At 42.1% G+C, this 16,599-nt stretch overlaps 1 protein-coding gene across 1 annotated transcript in view; it reads left to right on the top strand.

Annotated features, from left to right (window-relative positions):
- Window positions 1-16,599, top strand: part of FER1L6 (fer-1 like family member 6) — a 70,563-nt gene that overhangs the window by 29,089 nt on the left and 24,875 nt on the right. The window contains exons 18-26 of the mRNA XM_064441750.1: window positions 2,717-2,869; window positions 4,247-4,433; window positions 4,817-4,941; window positions 6,883-7,017; window positions 7,585-7,734; window positions 11,667-11,777; window positions 13,976-14,137; window positions 15,271-15,454; window positions 15,662-15,852. Of these exons, the coding sequence (XP_064297820.1) occupies window positions 2,717-2,869; window positions 4,247-4,433; window positions 4,817-4,941; window positions 6,883-7,017; window positions 7,585-7,734; window positions 11,667-11,777; window positions 13,976-14,137; window positions 15,271-15,454; window positions 15,662-15,852 (1,398 nt within the window). The remainder of the gene's footprint in view (window positions 1-2,716; window positions 2,870-4,246; window positions 4,434-4,816; window positions 4,942-6,882; window positions 7,018-7,584; window positions 7,735-11,666; window positions 11,778-13,975; window positions 14,138-15,270; window positions 15,455-15,661; window positions 15,853-16,599) is intronic.

The following is a 16,599-nucleotide window of genomic DNA, read 5'->3' as shown; positions in this document are numbered from 1 at the left end:
AATACAGGGTTTGACGTTGATTTACATAATCCCATGTGAATAATAACTCCTGGCCTGGTTATCCAAAAAGTTCTTCTTTGGATATCTGGGCCCAATCATGTTTTGCATTAAACAGAGCTGTTAACAGCCTGGGGTAGAAAATGCTGGGCTATGTAGTATGGAGAGGATGCAGTACAGAGAATTTTTTTCTTCCTTTTTTTTTTTTTAAACCACAAGGTCATCCCATATGTGTCCTAGTGGTTTGGAGACAGACCGCTTTCTGATCTGAATTCATGTCTCCACCTGTGATTGTGATTTGGACTGGTATGAGCTATGTGTTCTCTGTAATATACTTCACTGTACAGCTACTGCTTAGACATATTATTAAGCCTAAGAAAATATGAGAAAAGGAAGACTTTCCTTTGGTTGTGGAGGATTGGGTTAGAGATCATTTAGGCAAACTGGACCCTCACAAATCCACTTGTCATGATGGGATGCACCCACGAGTGCCGAGGGAGCTGGCGGATGCTGTTGCTAAGTCACTGTCCATCATCTTTCAAAGGTCATGGAGGACAGGAGAGGTGCCTGAGGACTGGAGGGTAGCCAATCCATTCCAGTCTTTAAAAAGGGCAAGAAGGAGAACCCAGGAACTGTAGGCCAGTAGCTTCACCTCCATCTATGGAAAGGTGATGGAACAGTTCATTCTGGAGGTCATCTCTAGGCATGTAGAGGAAAAGAAGTTTATCAGAAGTAGTCAACTTGGATTCACCAAGCAAAGATCATGCTTGACCAACCTGATAGCCTTCTGTGATGGCATGGATAGCTGTGTAGATGAAGGAAGAGCAGTGGATGTTGTTTATTTTGACTTCAGCAAGGCTTTCAACAGTGTCTCCTATAGCATCCTCATAGGCAAGCTTAGGAAGTGTGGGTTAGATGGGTGGACAGTGAGGTGGATAGAGAACTGGCTGAATGGCAGAGCTCAGAGCGTTGTGATCAATGGTGCAGAATCTGGTAACTAGGGGTGTTCCCCAGGAGTCTGTGCTGGGTCCAGTCCTGTTTAATATATTCATCAATGACCTGGATGATGGGATAGAGTGTAACCTCAGCAAGTTTGCTGATGATACCAAGCTGGGAGGAGTGGCTGATACACCAGAAGGCTGTGCTGCCACCCAGCGAGACCTGGACAGGCTGGAGAGCTGGGCCGAAGGGAGACCCATGAAATTCAACAAGAGCAAGTGCAAGGTCCTGCACCTGGGGAGGAACAACCCCATGCACTAGTACGGGTTGGGTGTTGACCTGCTGGAAAGCAGCTCTGTTGAGAAGGTCCTGGGAGTGCTGGTGGACAACAAGCTGACCATGAGCCAGCAATGTGCCCTTGTGGCCAAGAAGGCCAACAATATCCTGGGCTGCATTAAAAGGAGTGTGGCCAGCAGATCAAGGGAGGTTATCCTCCCCCCCTACTGCCCTAGTAAGACCATATATGGAGTACTCTGTCCCATTCTGGGCTCCCCAGTTCAAGAAAGACAGGAACTACTGGAAAGAGTTCAGCGGAGAGCTACGAAGATGATCAGGGGGATGGAGCGTCTCTCTTATGAGGAAAGGCTGAGAGACCTGGGTTTGTTCAGCCTGGAGAAGAGAAGAATGAGGGGGGATCTTATCAATGCTTATAAATATCTGGGGGATGGGTGTCAAGAGGATGGGACTAGGTTCTTTTAATTAGTGCCCAACAACAGGCCAAGGGGCAATGGGCACAAGTTGGAACACAGGAAGTTCCACCTCAATATGAGGAAAAACTTATTTACTTTGAGGGTGACAGAGCAGGGGCACAGGCTGCCCAGAATGGTTATGGAGTCTCCTTCTCTGGAAATATTCAACACCCGCCTGGACACGTTCCTGTGCCCCCTGCTCTGGGTGTCCCTGTTGAAGCAGGGCGGTTGGATGAGATGATCTGCAGAGGTCCCTTCTAATCCCTACTATTCTGTGATTCTGTAATAACGGCAGAACAGCCATATTTGGCCAGGCCAAAATCCATCCAGTGGAATACTGTCTCTTTGAGAGCAGTCTGTGCTAGCAAACTAAACAGGACTATGGTTATTCCCTGGCTCAGAGAGCAAGTGACAGAGCCTGGCATGGTTCACAGCCTGGCATGGTTCGCATCCTGTGCCCAAATTCTTTTCCTTCCCAAAACAGAGTGACATTGCTCACAGTGCCTCTTGGGAACAGCCCCTGGGCTGGTCTTTGCTTCAAACCATACTCAGGCTTTCCTTGGGGAAATGTTATTTGGGGCAGGGCAAGGCCGTGCCATGGAGCATCTTCACACAGCACAGGTGACTGTGTGACAATGCTTCGGTTTGGCCCTGATCCTTTTTGCTTTGCTGGTATGGATGAAGTTGATGGTATTTCCATGGTAGCTACTTTCAGCTTAAGCAGTCTGTGGATAAGTTATTTCCTGAGACAGTCGTACCCAGATTTTTAGTTTTAGTTTCTCCTGGAACAATTTATAGACTGGGTGCTCCATAGTCACTCTACAAAGCTCTTTACTTTCAGCTGTGCTTAGGAATGCAGGTTTGGACTGCAAAGCATGAAGTGACAGCCTCTTTTATTCTGGATGCACATATGCACTCCACAGGAGCCATGAGGGAATCAGCTTTTGGTATAGAGTGTTTTAACAAAAAGTAATGGTGGTAGCTCATAGAAAGCATTCAGTTTTAGTTCAATATTCCTTGTCATTTAACAGCCACAGAATACGGTACCTGATGTGTTCATCTGGATGCTCAGCAGCAACAAGAGAGTTGCATATGCAAGAGTCCCAGCAAAAAACATACTCTACTCCCCAGCGAAAGAGCAGAGAGGCAAGGACTGTGGGAAGATTAAGACTCATTTCCTGAAAGTAAGTCTGGGGTGCTCTGCTAACACTGGTAATGCCTGGGGAACATTCAGTATTCACATTTCTTACAGGGATTTATTTTACAGGCTTATCTTTAATATATTAAATATAGTATATTTAAATATATAAATATAGTCATATACTAAAAATGTGTACACATTTATATCTGCCATCTATTAACATTTACTTCTTATATTTATGCTTATCCTTCTTTAAGCACTGTATTGTTGCCAGGCTTTTGGTGTCTGAGTAATTAATTCTCTCACTACTTGTTATGGCAAGTTTATAGCATTGTTTATCTATAGATATACACATAAACAGATAGAAGAGGTACAGCCTCTTTACTGGCAAAGACATCAGAATGCAGCACATGAGAGATGGGAGGAGATTGGTAAGAGATCAGCACACAACAACACATGTAACAAGGAAACCTAGGTACACAGAGGTAATACGCAATTATTTATGCTTGCTATTTAAATGTGTGTAGGTTTGCGCAATATATGTCTAAGTATTGTTATGGGATTATTCATCCTGAAGGAAAGTCTTAGTGAATATACTCCTACAAAGGCAGAGTGATTGGTAGTACCTGGCACAGGGATATTATGCAATTTAATTGTTACTATGGCCAGCAGGAAAAGCCCAAACACTTGAGACAATAGTAACTTCGTATAAGGACTTTTTAGTGGTTTCTCACCTGGACCTGCTGGGAGCACTCCCATAAAACACAGCTAAAGAGCAGATAGAAATATATAAGCTCCTGATAGTTGCCATAGGTACTTGTTAAGCACAGTACTATTTGCCTGCATAAACAAAAAATACCATGATTAACTCTCCACCCCCTTCGATATCAAGAATTACCTTAAGAACAGATAATACTAAGCACTGATCTTAGCAGAGCTAGATGAAGTGGGAGTGGAGAGGAAGGAAATAATAGTATTGTTTGTCAAGATTAGTAATGTTTTATATTGGAATACGTTTTCTGACCCACCCAGTGGGGTAATATTTTTAATATTACACAGGACTAACTATTGGAGACCAGCAAAACTGTATGAAATGTAAAGTGGGCTAAAGTCTGGGAAAAGCAAGGTACCAGCCAGCACTGATATGCTTGCAGCTATTAGCTGTCTGCGCAAACCTCTGCATATTAGCCAGTACACCATTTACATAGACTTTCAACCACAAAAACTACTCATTTCTTCCCTAAGAATCACAGAATTTCCTCATGCTAAATGGGTCTTAGGGCCACTCACTGTGGAGAAATGCTATTTTTCATTATATCAGCTTAGTGAATGCTCCTTTATTTCACTCTGGCTTGGTAGGACTCAGCATCCAGCCATGTCTCTTGAACTTGTTGGTGATGAGTGGATTTTTTTTCTTCAGTTACCAGGCAAGCGCCCGCTGGGCTGGACTGTGCAGGCAAAGGTGGATATCTACCTATGGCTTGGACCTGCCAGCTTTGCCCATAGCATCATGGAGAATTTACCTGTAGGATATGAGACCAAAATACTATCCAACACCAGCTCAGGGCACACCATGGTGCCCTCATCTGCCTGCCTGCTGTATAAAAGTAAGGCATTATTTCTTCTCCATATTAGCAATTAAAAGGGCTTGTAAGAAAAACATGACCTCAAAAACCCTAATTCAAAGGACTGCAAAACTTCTGTTTAAAGTAACTGTTCTAAGATGATCAAGGCTTAGCATCTTTTGATCAGAAAAGGCTGGTTTTTTTGCCAAGTCATCAGTCCTGCCACCGACACTTTGCATATGTCAGGGAAAGGAAGGATCTGTTCTCCTGCAATTTCTGTTCCCTGTGTCTATCTCCTCATAATGGGGAAACATCTTTCAGTTCTCCTGATGAAGCTACTGTGTTGAACACCTAGTGATGGGAGATAAAAACTGCTGCACCATTTCCATGAAGCTGACATTACTGTTTTCTTTGCAATGATTTAGCTCCGCACTTCTTCCAGCTAAGAGCCCACATGTATCAGGCAAGGGGACTCATTGCAGCTGACAGCACTGGACTTTCCGATCCTTTTGCAAAAGTAACTTTCACATCACACTGCCAGACCACGAAGGTAAGTTCCAAAGTCTCTTTCAGTAAAAGAAAACACATTTTTTTTCCAAGTAAGCAATAAAAAGAAAAATTTTTGGTTTTGCAAGGAGGTACCTTGCAGGAAAAAATCAGATGCCTGCTGTTAAAGGGCAACTCCTGACAATCCTCTGCAAGCGAGGCAGGAGTTTAAGTGTAACCCACTATTATAAAATGAGGTGCAGTAGTACTAGTTTATTTTATCTCTTTCAGTTGTTAGATCCCCTGGGACTGCTGGGCCTTTGAAGCAAGTGAATTACCTTTCTCTAGATCTTTTTCTGTATGTTTTAATTTTGGGCTGTTGTTATTGCTTGCATGAAGATGAACCCACATAGTTCTTTTTTCCCATAGTCTATGCATGCAATGATTGACCAAAGAGTAAAGGCCTTTATGTGGCTTCTTTAGCCATGTGAGCCAGCATGGCTCTTTGCGATGGAATTCAGCAAAGCACACTGGTGGTTTTAGAGTGGCAAAGTTGAAATGAGCTGAAAACAGAGAGGTGTGAGACTTTCTGCATCACTTAAATGCTGCAAAAATGTGTCCATAGGGAGATGTGAGACCTCTTCCTCAGGTATATCCAGGGAGCAAATGGTCTCCTATGGACATTTGATGGAGCCTCTAGAGAGGAAGGGGAACTTCTACAGAGCTCCAGCAAGAAGGGTTGAAGTACAGCTCAGAAAATGAGCAGGAGGATGGTCCCTCACAGAATATGAGGACTGACTTTCAGAGGTCCTGAGACCTCTATAACTACCCTAGACTTAAAATGGGACTCAAAGTTCTGAAACCCATGCCACAAGCAGAATTTGATGGGCCAAACATGGTCTTGCTTCAGAAAAAGTGCTTAACTCCCCCATCCAATCCCTCCCCCAAAAAAACTCCACAGAAGACTGTTTTAATTTGATTAATTCTAACATTCCTCTGACACCCTCTTTTCTTAGGAATCGAGTTCTGTAGCACACGCCTAAGGGAGCAGGAAGCAAAAAACTCTGCTCTAAGTCATAGGTGACAGTGCTGGTTTTGCCTCAAGGATACGAACTGATTTTTTTCCTGTAATGTGATTGTAACTTCTAAAAAAAGTTGATGAATGAAGCCAATGAATGTGTTTAGATGCACCAGATTCAGGAAAGTAGAGTTTAGCCCAGGAAATATAGCATTTTATAGGCATAGAAGTGTTAAGTTTATTCACTGCTTGAATAAAATATTGCAACCAATGACTTGCATGTTTTCAGAAGACTGTCAGCCAAGTACCAATAAACTGTAGTCAAGAGCCTTATTTCCATTTGAAAGAACAATAGCAGGTTATGAGTCATTTTGCAGTTGGTGTATTTTTCCTCTTTAAATGTTATCTTTGTTAAATATTTGTCCTGCCAAGACAGTTAAAACATTGTGTATGATGAAATGCTATAAGCATCCACATAAGCCAAATTACAACAAATTAAAAACTATTGATTTGTTATGAGCAATTCATTAAAATATCTTTTTCTTCTTTTTTTTTTTTTTTAAATAAAGTGTCATGTGTCATTACACTGAAGTAAAAAAAAGATTGAAAAAAATGTACCCTGGAGAAGTGAAAACTGGCCTTGGTTTAGGACAAAGGCTTTATTTTAATAGCATTGGGCATGCACATGCTTTCCTAAACCAACAGCTTTCCTCTAAATTTAATATTGAGCTTTGTCTGCCAGACTGGTGATCTTGTATTATATGCCTGTGAGGGCTCTGTGAGGAAAACAGGGAAATGAAGACACCAGAGATACTGGCCTAAAAGTGAAAGAATAATTTTCTTCTGGCTGGGAATAGCTGCTGAAAAATAAGGTGTCTCAAAGAAGGAATTATTCAGGCTGTGGGAAAGGATGTCACCAGCAGATCAGCTGAAGAACTCCCAATCAAGAAGTTCATAGCTCATTAAACATTTCATCTTTTTCATTAGATCATTTCTCAGACGTTATCCCCCACCTGGAACCAGATGCTGCTTTTCAACAGCATTGTGCTTCACGGCGACAGAGAGGAGATTGCTCAGTTCCCACCAGAGATTGTCATCGAGCTGTATGACGATGATGCAGTGGTAAACTCAAAATCCTTCTTAGTAAAAACCTGGACTCTTACATCTTACTGCCAGTGTGAAAGCAAAGCTGTGTCACTGAATAGGCATTAAATGTATGACCTTGCCGAATAGAGCTCATTCTTACAGTGGTTTGCAGTTTAACATCTGAAAGTGAGCCCTGAGACTCACTTTATGACCTTGCAATGCTGTGGCCTTGTTTTTTCCCAAGTGGTTCTTGCTCCCATAGACTGGCTTAGCGAAATCAGAAGCACCTTGCCCCCACCTCCCTTGCACACAAGTGTAAATATTGTGTCTAAGGCTGGGGAGACATGGATTTAGCTCTGACCATGCAAACTCTGACACAGTCTCATTGGTTCAATGTAGAGCTCAGAAACTTTGGATGCTTTGAAGAAGTACTAAATACTCAACTCCTCCATTTTCATAGCTGCCTTGCATTTTGCTTTGCTGTTTACTTCAGGAGAAGGTGTTTGGGTTTTTTTTCACAAATACTAAGGTCTGCATCGTTTTGGCTCCTGTAACAGCTGTGAAATTCAAATGGATTTGACATCTATATTCTCCTTTATTTAGGGTAAAGCAGAATATATTGGGTCTACAGTGGCTGCCCCTGTGGTGACACTTGCTCATCAAAAGTATCAACCACCTAAACTTTCTTACCACCCAGTGTATTGTGGAAATCTTTCAGGAGGAGACCTTCTGGCTACCTTTGAGCTTCTGGAGGTAAACTAGACTTTCTGGATGGTTATACTTTTACACCCTGGGCTTACAAAAGCAGCTGTGGCATCAAGGCCCATCACCCTCTTGAATTAGTGGGAACTGCAACTGAAATAGGATCTTAGTGTTGGTCCTCATAGTCCCCATGCAACCTCCATCACTGCCTCCACCTTACCAGGGTAACAGAGCCACTGCCCATGCTCACACCACCACCAGCCCTCGCATGCTCTGAGCCTCATTTGCCCATCACTTGCCCTGCCCTAAATTAGGCTTTGGCCTGAGAAACAACTGTGAAAATACCACTGCCATTGCAACGAGTTGTTCTTTGGAGTAGCACATGGCCCTGATTTTAGCAACCCTGGAGGTCTCAGCACTACTTCCTCTCTTAGAAAAAGGGAGTGGTGAATAATAAGGATTGGATTAGGGAGTCTCAGTTTTCAGATGCCCCTAATATATTAAGAGAAATATTACACTGGTTTCCAACTGTTAGACACAAAGCAAATTCAGCATACCTCTGGGACTAGTCCAGCAGATGCATCGATGGGGTGTATGGTGCCTGGGATTTCAGGGAGTTCCAGTGAAATTTGCAGAACCACCAGCTGGAGGAAACCTCTCTGCTGAAAACCTACAGCAGTTTGTTCTGAAATCTGAAATGGGAAAAAAGTGGAACTCTGTGAAAAGTTTTGGAGAAATTGCCAGGATAAAACAGGCTTTTAAGCATGATGGGCTAATTATGTTCTCAGTGAAAGCCTTAAATATGTCACCATGTGGAACATTTCCTCATTATGGTGGGTACCTAGGGATAGAATCTAGTACCTTGGTCATAATTTTACCACTTTTTTCTTGAAATCCACTTTTTGGTGAACGAAGAGGGCATTGTATTTTTTTTGCCATCTTTTGGGACAAAGGAAGCAGCACTGCTTCTGGGATATATCCAAATGTACCCCTAAGACTTCTCTAGAATGTTGACAAGAACTGTAAGTAAAGACCCTGCCCTCCTTGTTTTCATGCTCTTTATTATTCTTCTCAGTGACAACACTCTAGAGCATCTCAGATGGCAGATAATAACAATATGGACATTAAAGAAATTTAAAAATATATATATAAACATCTGGCAGGCTTCAAAGCATTCCCAGAGCCAGTGTGCTGGTGGCTTCTTCCAACATCAGGGGCTTCCTGATGATGCTCTGCATGAGGATGGAAACAAAAATCTCTCATCACCGATTTATTCTCATTCTGAGCCTATAACCTTTCCCATGACATACTGTGCTCAATAACTCTGATCTGCAGGTACCGTTTTGTTCAGCTGAAGAAATGTTGTGTAAGAAGTGAATGCTTCTTTCTCAAAATGAATGCTATTATGCTGGGTATTGCTGGAGGGATAAAATTATTCTTATAACTAAAGATCTTGGCAATTAGAAAAATAACACACTAAAAAAATACAGACTAATGAATATTAGGAGTATTGGTTTTACTCAAAGTGGGCTCAGGATTTACTGTTTTGTTTTGGTGGGCCTTTTTTTTTGTTTGTTTGGTTTTTTTAATCAAAAGAGCAAAATCCCCTTGCAAACACACTTTGTGGATATTTTCCTCTACTGTTGTTTGAGTGTTAGATTTTTCACCTCTTGTTCTGTGCAGTTTCAGTGTGACCATGAAGCAAAGTCCTTTCTGAGTTATACCAAGCTAATTTCACTGAAATTAACAGAGTTTCACCGTGTAGTAAAGAAACACTCTCAACTCCACTAGTGGTTGTTAGATTTTGGAACACTGGGGACTTTGCAATATATCAAACTGTTCAGTGAACTGCAACACTTAAAAAGAACAAAAGAGAAGATCCAGGCTAGCATGATTTGATATCAGTCTTTGGTTTTGCAGTCCTGGAGTGCCGTTTAATAAAACTCTTTATGAGGCAGTTCTGCCCTCGAATGAGAGATCTCACCAGCCTTCCTCTTCTAAGCCATGTCCTTTAGAACAAATCCCTTCTCACAGATGTAAGAGGAGACACAAATAGTTACGTATGTTCTAGTTTTAAAAAAATTTAAATAAATAGCTTAGTTCAGAAATTACATATGCATAAATCACTGTATCATGCAGATTAATATATTTGTGTTGATCACCTATCATCAGTACCCAAGTCAGATAATGCAATGGAAGTGGATCCCTGAGATGTGAACTGTGTGAAGGGACATTACACCTGGTATGTGATCTAGTTCAGGTAGTCTTTGCCTCTTGTTTTATTTAAAGTACCAGTTATTCTATTACTGGGCAATTTTTTTGAGCATTTAATGACAGTTAATATAGTGTTGGAAGCTCTGGATATAATTAAAGCTAAACAGGTGGACTTCTAGACAGGCAGATATTGTTCACAAAGTTGTGTGTTTCTGTTTGGCTTTTTAAACTGCATCACAGAGGTGGCCGATAGAAACCAGATACACTGGGGAACAGCAAAACTAGACCTACATCTCTGTCCTCAAGTTCCACAAAATCTATTAAATGAATTGCTTAGGCTTTTTACTGATAAAAGGAAGTAAACGTGCATGTGAATTATTGCTGTTAATTATGTGAATACTTACATATGCTGCGGGTGCTATGCTAGAAGATATGTTTTCCACCCATCTCCTACTTCACCCACAAGGTACTAGGCAACATACCCTTTATCCCTTATGCTAATTAAACTCCCACACAAGTGTACATAAATGCAGACAACAGACAGATGGCCTAGTTAAAAGAAGCAGAAGACTTCAACTTTACAGGTCCTTTGAGAGCTGTACCTCAGCTGCTTCACCTTTCAACAGTGGCAAGTTAGCTTAGGAACACTGAAGCACTCAAAAAGTTGTGTTTCTTTTTCCTGGAAGCCATACGTACCGTACACTTCAGGTACTGTACTTGATGTGAAAGCTGAGGAGAGCTCTGTCTGCAGGTTGTTAGCTCACCTGTGAAACCTGTGTTCCTACTGTTCTCTGATATCACGAACTGAGTTTCTAGTAGGAGTTATCATCGGTCCTGGCTTCAACGGTTTTATGTAGAAATTTGCTAAATCAGCTCAGGCTTCAGACCTGCCCTGCATGTGACTGAGAAGGCCATAAATAACACACTGTTGAAAATTAGGAAGCAATTGGGAAATGAAGCCAGGGAGCTTTCCCACAGATGGTGAACCAAACAGGCAGCAGAGCCTGGAGCGCAGCAAGAGGCAAAGAGATGGTCAAGCCTCGGAGCCATGGTGGAGTGTGCTCTCCTCCCACCCACCTAGCACAGGGCAGTCCTGCACGCCCAAATAAGCTCCTGAACGTGGGCCAGGATTATGTGCAATCACACACAAAGAGCTTAAGAGCCGCCTGCCACAAGATTTTAGTAGTTGCACAGAGAAGACCAAGCCCTAACACTGGAGATGTGATTTGCAAGTTCTCATACACTGACAGCATGCAATAATGCAGGGCTTCTATTTCATAGTGGCTGAAGAGCATTATGTCTGTCTGGCAAATGTGCGATTTAGCTGATGTGTACTCTCTGTTCACCAGCCTTTTTTAACTAAAATCAGATCTAGAATTTTCCTATGAAAATCCTCTAAGCAATTTTGTGCAGGATTTTTGTTAAATAGAATTACCATGCTTTCCATTTTTAACAAATAGAATTACCATGCCTTAGCACACGCATGTCTTTAGGGCAGACTCCGTCCTGCTGGGGCAAAGGAGACTTTTTTTCAGAAAGGTGCATAAACCCAATCTATTGAATACTCTTCCTGCCAAATGTTTTAGCATCACAGCATGACAGATAACAATCCAGGTCACATTCCTCTCACAGCATAACCTGTTTGCTCTGCAACAGGTCTTGTAAAACTGAATTAAATTGATGTGTTCCATGTACCATTCACAGATACGTGTAATACTGGTTTTATTAAAAAAAAAAAAAGCCTAAGTTATGACTGCTTGATTTTTCAGATTCCTGAGTCAGATCCAGACAGACTTCCCCCATTGGATCCACCAGATGTTGGCCAGATTTACCCAGTCCCAGCTAACATCCGGCCTGTTTTAAGCAAGTACAGAGTGGAGGTGAGTTACTTAGAATGTTTCCATTTCCAGATGTCATCTTCTTTTATTCTCTTACTGAACTGTAACAGTAAGGGATGATGATTTTAAAATCCTGATGAATAAGAATCATGTAAAAATAGCATACGGATGCCAAAATATATGTGGTAAGCTCCAAACAAATTGATTCTCAGAGGCTGGGCATTTGCTTCCACCTGAGGCCAGAAAAAGCTATGTCTCAGTCCTGACCTGCTGGCAAAGGACTGCTCCTGTGGCAGAACATGGCTGATGGACCTGCGCTCTGTGCAGCCAGGGAAGTTTCTGCAGGAGATGGAGAGCTTCCCCATGCAGCTGACCTCACTGGAGGTGAAGTTCTACATCAGTCACCTCCCAGGCTTTTTCTGGGTCCCAAACTTCAGCCAAGCGATGTGACCTGCTTGCATACAAATGTTTGCACCTTCTCTCCCACCCTCTCTTGCATCTGTGAGCAGTCAGCTCCCATTTGGACCCAAAGTCCCTTTATGTTAGAAAGCAGGGAAATGTGGCAGCCTTTAATGTCAGTGTAATGCCTGGATGCTGCCCAGCCTCACCACTCCCTGTCACTCATCCTGCAGCCTACACACCAGCAGCTTACTTGCCAATTTTGCTGTGCCAAGTCAGACCCTGCTTGCACAAACTGGTGGCCCTTCCCCAGAAATACTTGTTCAGGAGCCCAAAAGCAGTTCCGGCTTTGGCTTTAAAGATCAAGCAATAGAGCTGCTGAAAAGGAGAGAACAACTGTTAGCTCTGCTCTATCATTTAGTAAAATTCTTGTTCTCTGTACATAGGAAAGAATTTTTGTTAGCAGTATTTTTTTTTACACCAAACCCTGCAAGATAAATAAGCCATGAACTACTCTGCTGACACTAGAGGGACAACTTAAATTCTTAAACTTAGGTGTTCCTCTAAGTATTGTGCTATGAAGGCCTTCCCACTGCCCTTGCAGTACAATTGCTTTGCACTGCTTGTGAATTTTCTATCTTATACTGCTGTGACATTCATCCCAACCAGCTCTAAGGCACCCAGCTTAGAACCATCCTGACTGTAGGCTTCCTGTTTGGACACCTGAGCAGAGCAGACCCCTCCAAGAGTGATTCACATCTTAAATATATTAAATTATGTTTTGGAAGTGCATCTCTATCTCCCTTGGTTTTGGAGGGAGCCTAGGACAGTTCCACTTCTCAGTCTGATACCTTGGGCAGCTTAAAACTGGGGAAATTGCATCCAGATCCAGACAGTGAAATTGCTACAAGAACAGGTTTATAGCTGAAGTGCATGCATATATAGTGAAATATGAACTCTGGAGGGTATCCAGCAAGGAAACGACACAGAATGAATATAACACAACTATTTTTGTTAAGATATTATAGACTATATCTCACACTGGTGGAAAAGACCTTGGAGACATTGTCACTGCAGAAGTGTGCCCCAATTTTAACCAGGAGCCTCCAGCAACAAAGTAAGATCTTACCGATCCTCAGGACCCTCCAGCACCCTTTGCTACTCCCTGACTAACACAAATCCCCAGTCCTGCCAGCATTCAAGTTGTTCACAAAGCCCCCCAAGCTCCCTTTCGGTTCCAGTCTTCATTTCACTTTCGTGAGACTCACAGCACCTTTCACCAACCATAATGTAACCATTTCTCACCGCCCCAGCCCTCTCCTTCAGGGCCCCCCAATGTGTGCTGTATAAAGACCCATTTTTTTCTACAGACCCAAACTCCTTCTTGTCCTCCAGACCAGGAGCACAGTCCTTTGAAGCAAAGCTGCTTGAAGACCTCCTGCCATCCATTGCAGACCTGAGGGGTACCTCAGCTGGCAAACCTCTATTAATCACCTCTGCTCATATGGGATTTGTTCGCTCCTTCAACTGCTCTGACATTTTAAACAAACCAAGCCCCTGCTGTTCAGATGGATGGTCCCCTTGCCCTGCTGAAAAGACAACTTTTGCAAACATGATTATTATGGCTTGCAGTTGGCAATAGCTTCCTGATAACAGTTGGATGTTATGAATTGCTTTAACTTCCACCATAATCCTGATAGTTATTTGATATCAGATTTAAGTTGTTTGCATTTTTTCCTGCATTCCAAAAGGTACACAAGGTGCTGGGATCCCAGTGGTGGCTTTCCCCAGATTGAGGGGTCTCTGCAGGCTACCAATGTTTCTCTTTCTGTCCACCACAGGTCCTGTTCTGGGGTGTTAGAGAGATGAAGAAAGTCCAGCTCCTTTCTGTAGATCGCCCCCAGGTTCTCATTGAATGTGCAGGAAAAGGAGTGAAATCCTCTGTTATCCAGAGCTACAAGAAAAACCCCAATTTCGTTGGCCTTGCAGACTGGTTTGAAGTGGTGCGTACAGCATGCTGCTCCTTGCCTGTCTGTCCTCTGGTTAGGCAAGCTGTTAATTACTAATTTCCTTCATTTTTTGTGAAATAATTTCCTCTCTGTCTTGATTAAATACCAAGGAATATCAGTTCTTTTGAAGATGCTTTAAATGAAGATGCTTTAAAAGACTTCTGCTACAACTGTATGATAAAAGATTATGTTCCCCATGTTATGTCCCAAGTAGGCAAGGAAATGCATTGCAATCAGATTTTTACTGAGAGGTTGGAACTTGTTGGCAGATAACAGATATTTTTAGTACTTTTTCCTCCTCCTTTCCCATTTTGCAGGGTATTGCTCAGTTTCCTTTATTTTCTTTCAGTATTTTAATTTTCCTTTGTATGTTAATGGGCTATTAAGGGGATTGATCATTTCTGGCTTATGAGCTCTGGACCTTTTCATATTGTAACACTTGCTGTTAAGGACTGGAAATTTAATTATCACCTGTTGGCTGGGTTATAAGAACTAGCACTTTCAGTGGATGAAGGTCAGCATCAGAAAAAAATAACCTGTTTGATTTGCTCTAGTTGCTAGCATCAAGAGAGAAGTTTATGAGACAAAAGGGTGTCAAAACACTAACCTGGATACTGAAGTACAGTTGCTACAGTATTTTTAGATTCCATTGTACATCACATGTCCAAAGGGCTATTTTCCCCTTTGTAATTCATCCTATAAGGCATGTAACCACCTGGTGTCCACATCTCATGGTTGGACAAACTGAGACAGATAGTTAATAGCCTTCAACAAAGCAGCAGTGGCATTAAGACTCACAACTTCAAACACAGTGTTCATTCCTTCTGAACGTTCCTCATCATCCCAGTTTATTCTAACAAGAGATGCTTATATATGACAGCATGGGACTCAACTCTGTAGGGCAGTCTGTACAGTCCACTCTGTATTCTTAAGAAGAAGTCTTTCTCCAGACTTTGCAGAAAACCATGGACAGACTATATTGCCTATGCTGTATGCATTTTGCATTTTGAGTATGTTAATAGCCGAGGAGGAAAAGGGAAGGAAGAGTAAAAGCCTCATTGCTGTGCACAACAAATATTCTATATTCTCTTGCAATTCTCATGCTGTTGTCTGTCCTTCTCCACTAGGAGCTGCCTGAAAATGAACTCTTACATCCGCCACTAAGTATCTGCGTGGTTGACTGGAGAGCATTTGGGAGGAGTACTCTTGTTGGAACGCACACCATCAACTGCCTCAAGCAATTCCTATGTAAGGCCCAGCTGGGTCCTCAAGCTACACCAAACAGACTAGACATTGTAGAAACTGGGAAAGGTAAGTGTCCAATCCTGACCTCTAATAAAAAGATAAAAAGACAAAGCACCTATTCAGAGGCTTAACACTAGGCACGTACTTGGAGATATGCTTTATTGTATTGAGTGTAGAGTCAAACCCTTAATGATATGATCATTTGATGATCACCAAATATGATGATAGCATTTCTGACAAAATCTTACCTAACTTGCAAAGTTTCAATTTCAGCTTCACCTGAGTCATCTCAGCCTGCTGAATTACCCCGAGAAGAACCAATTTTAGCTGATCATGTCTACGCTGAGGTGGAACAGGGTAAATGTACACTGGTAGAGCCAGACCCATATCTTGCAACACACAGAACAAGTGTCTCAACAACAGAGCACTCTCTCTCTGAACCAGGGAAAGATAGAAAACAGAAGGTGGGTATAGCTGAAGCTGCCAGCTAACTTTCTGTTGCAGTCTTCCAGACTTCAGCCCTCCCTTATAAAATGGTAACCTCTTACTTATCTCAGGACTAGAGATTCTGGGTACTGATGTTAACACTCATGCTAGCTTGCTGCCCCTTGAGAGAACTAGTTAGCAATACATCTTTGAGCCCACATAATTTCATTATTTCCATTAACAAATACTTCCTTTCTTTCCTTTTGTGCTAAATGGTCATCTCAGTGGCAAGTACCACTGGAGTAGTAGGATTTTTGCTTTTCCTGGCCTTGAATGATCTAACTTAATTGAAAAACTCTTACTGTGAATGACTGTTTCTGTGCCCATGGCATTTAGGCAGGGATGAAAGCCCCCTTGTGTTATCACACAGGAAAACAAGGCAATTCTGGTCAGCATAGCATTTACAGTACAGTATACGCTCTAGATAGTACACATTGTTTTTTTGTTCAGAAGCACGTGATGCTCCTTTCTCTGTAGTTTCCCCCATCACAATCCCTTTTTTATTAACAACAGTAAAAGCAAAGGATGCAGGACTGACTTTCATTTCAGAAGCTGTTTCTGCAGCTACATAAAGCATGCTTCTTTAACCTTTGATATTTCAGTGGTCAGATGTTTCCAGCATCCTTCACAATTAGGAGGTCAAAGAAACTGCAGGGACATCTTGTTCCCTAGATGTACACACCAGTCTGGGTTCTTCATCTGGTACAGAACAATTTTAATGTATG

Source organism: Phalacrocorax carbo, chromosome 2 (assembly GCF_963921805.1).
Source record: "Phalacrocorax carbo chromosome 2, bPhaCar2.1, whole genome shotgun sequence".
Classification (NCBI taxonomy): domain Eukaryota; kingdom Metazoa; phylum Chordata; class Aves; order Suliformes; family Phalacrocoracidae; genus Phalacrocorax; species Phalacrocorax carbo.
The sequence above is the reverse complement of the archived record's forward strand: the minus strand, read 5'-3'. Positions and strand labels throughout refer to the sequence as shown.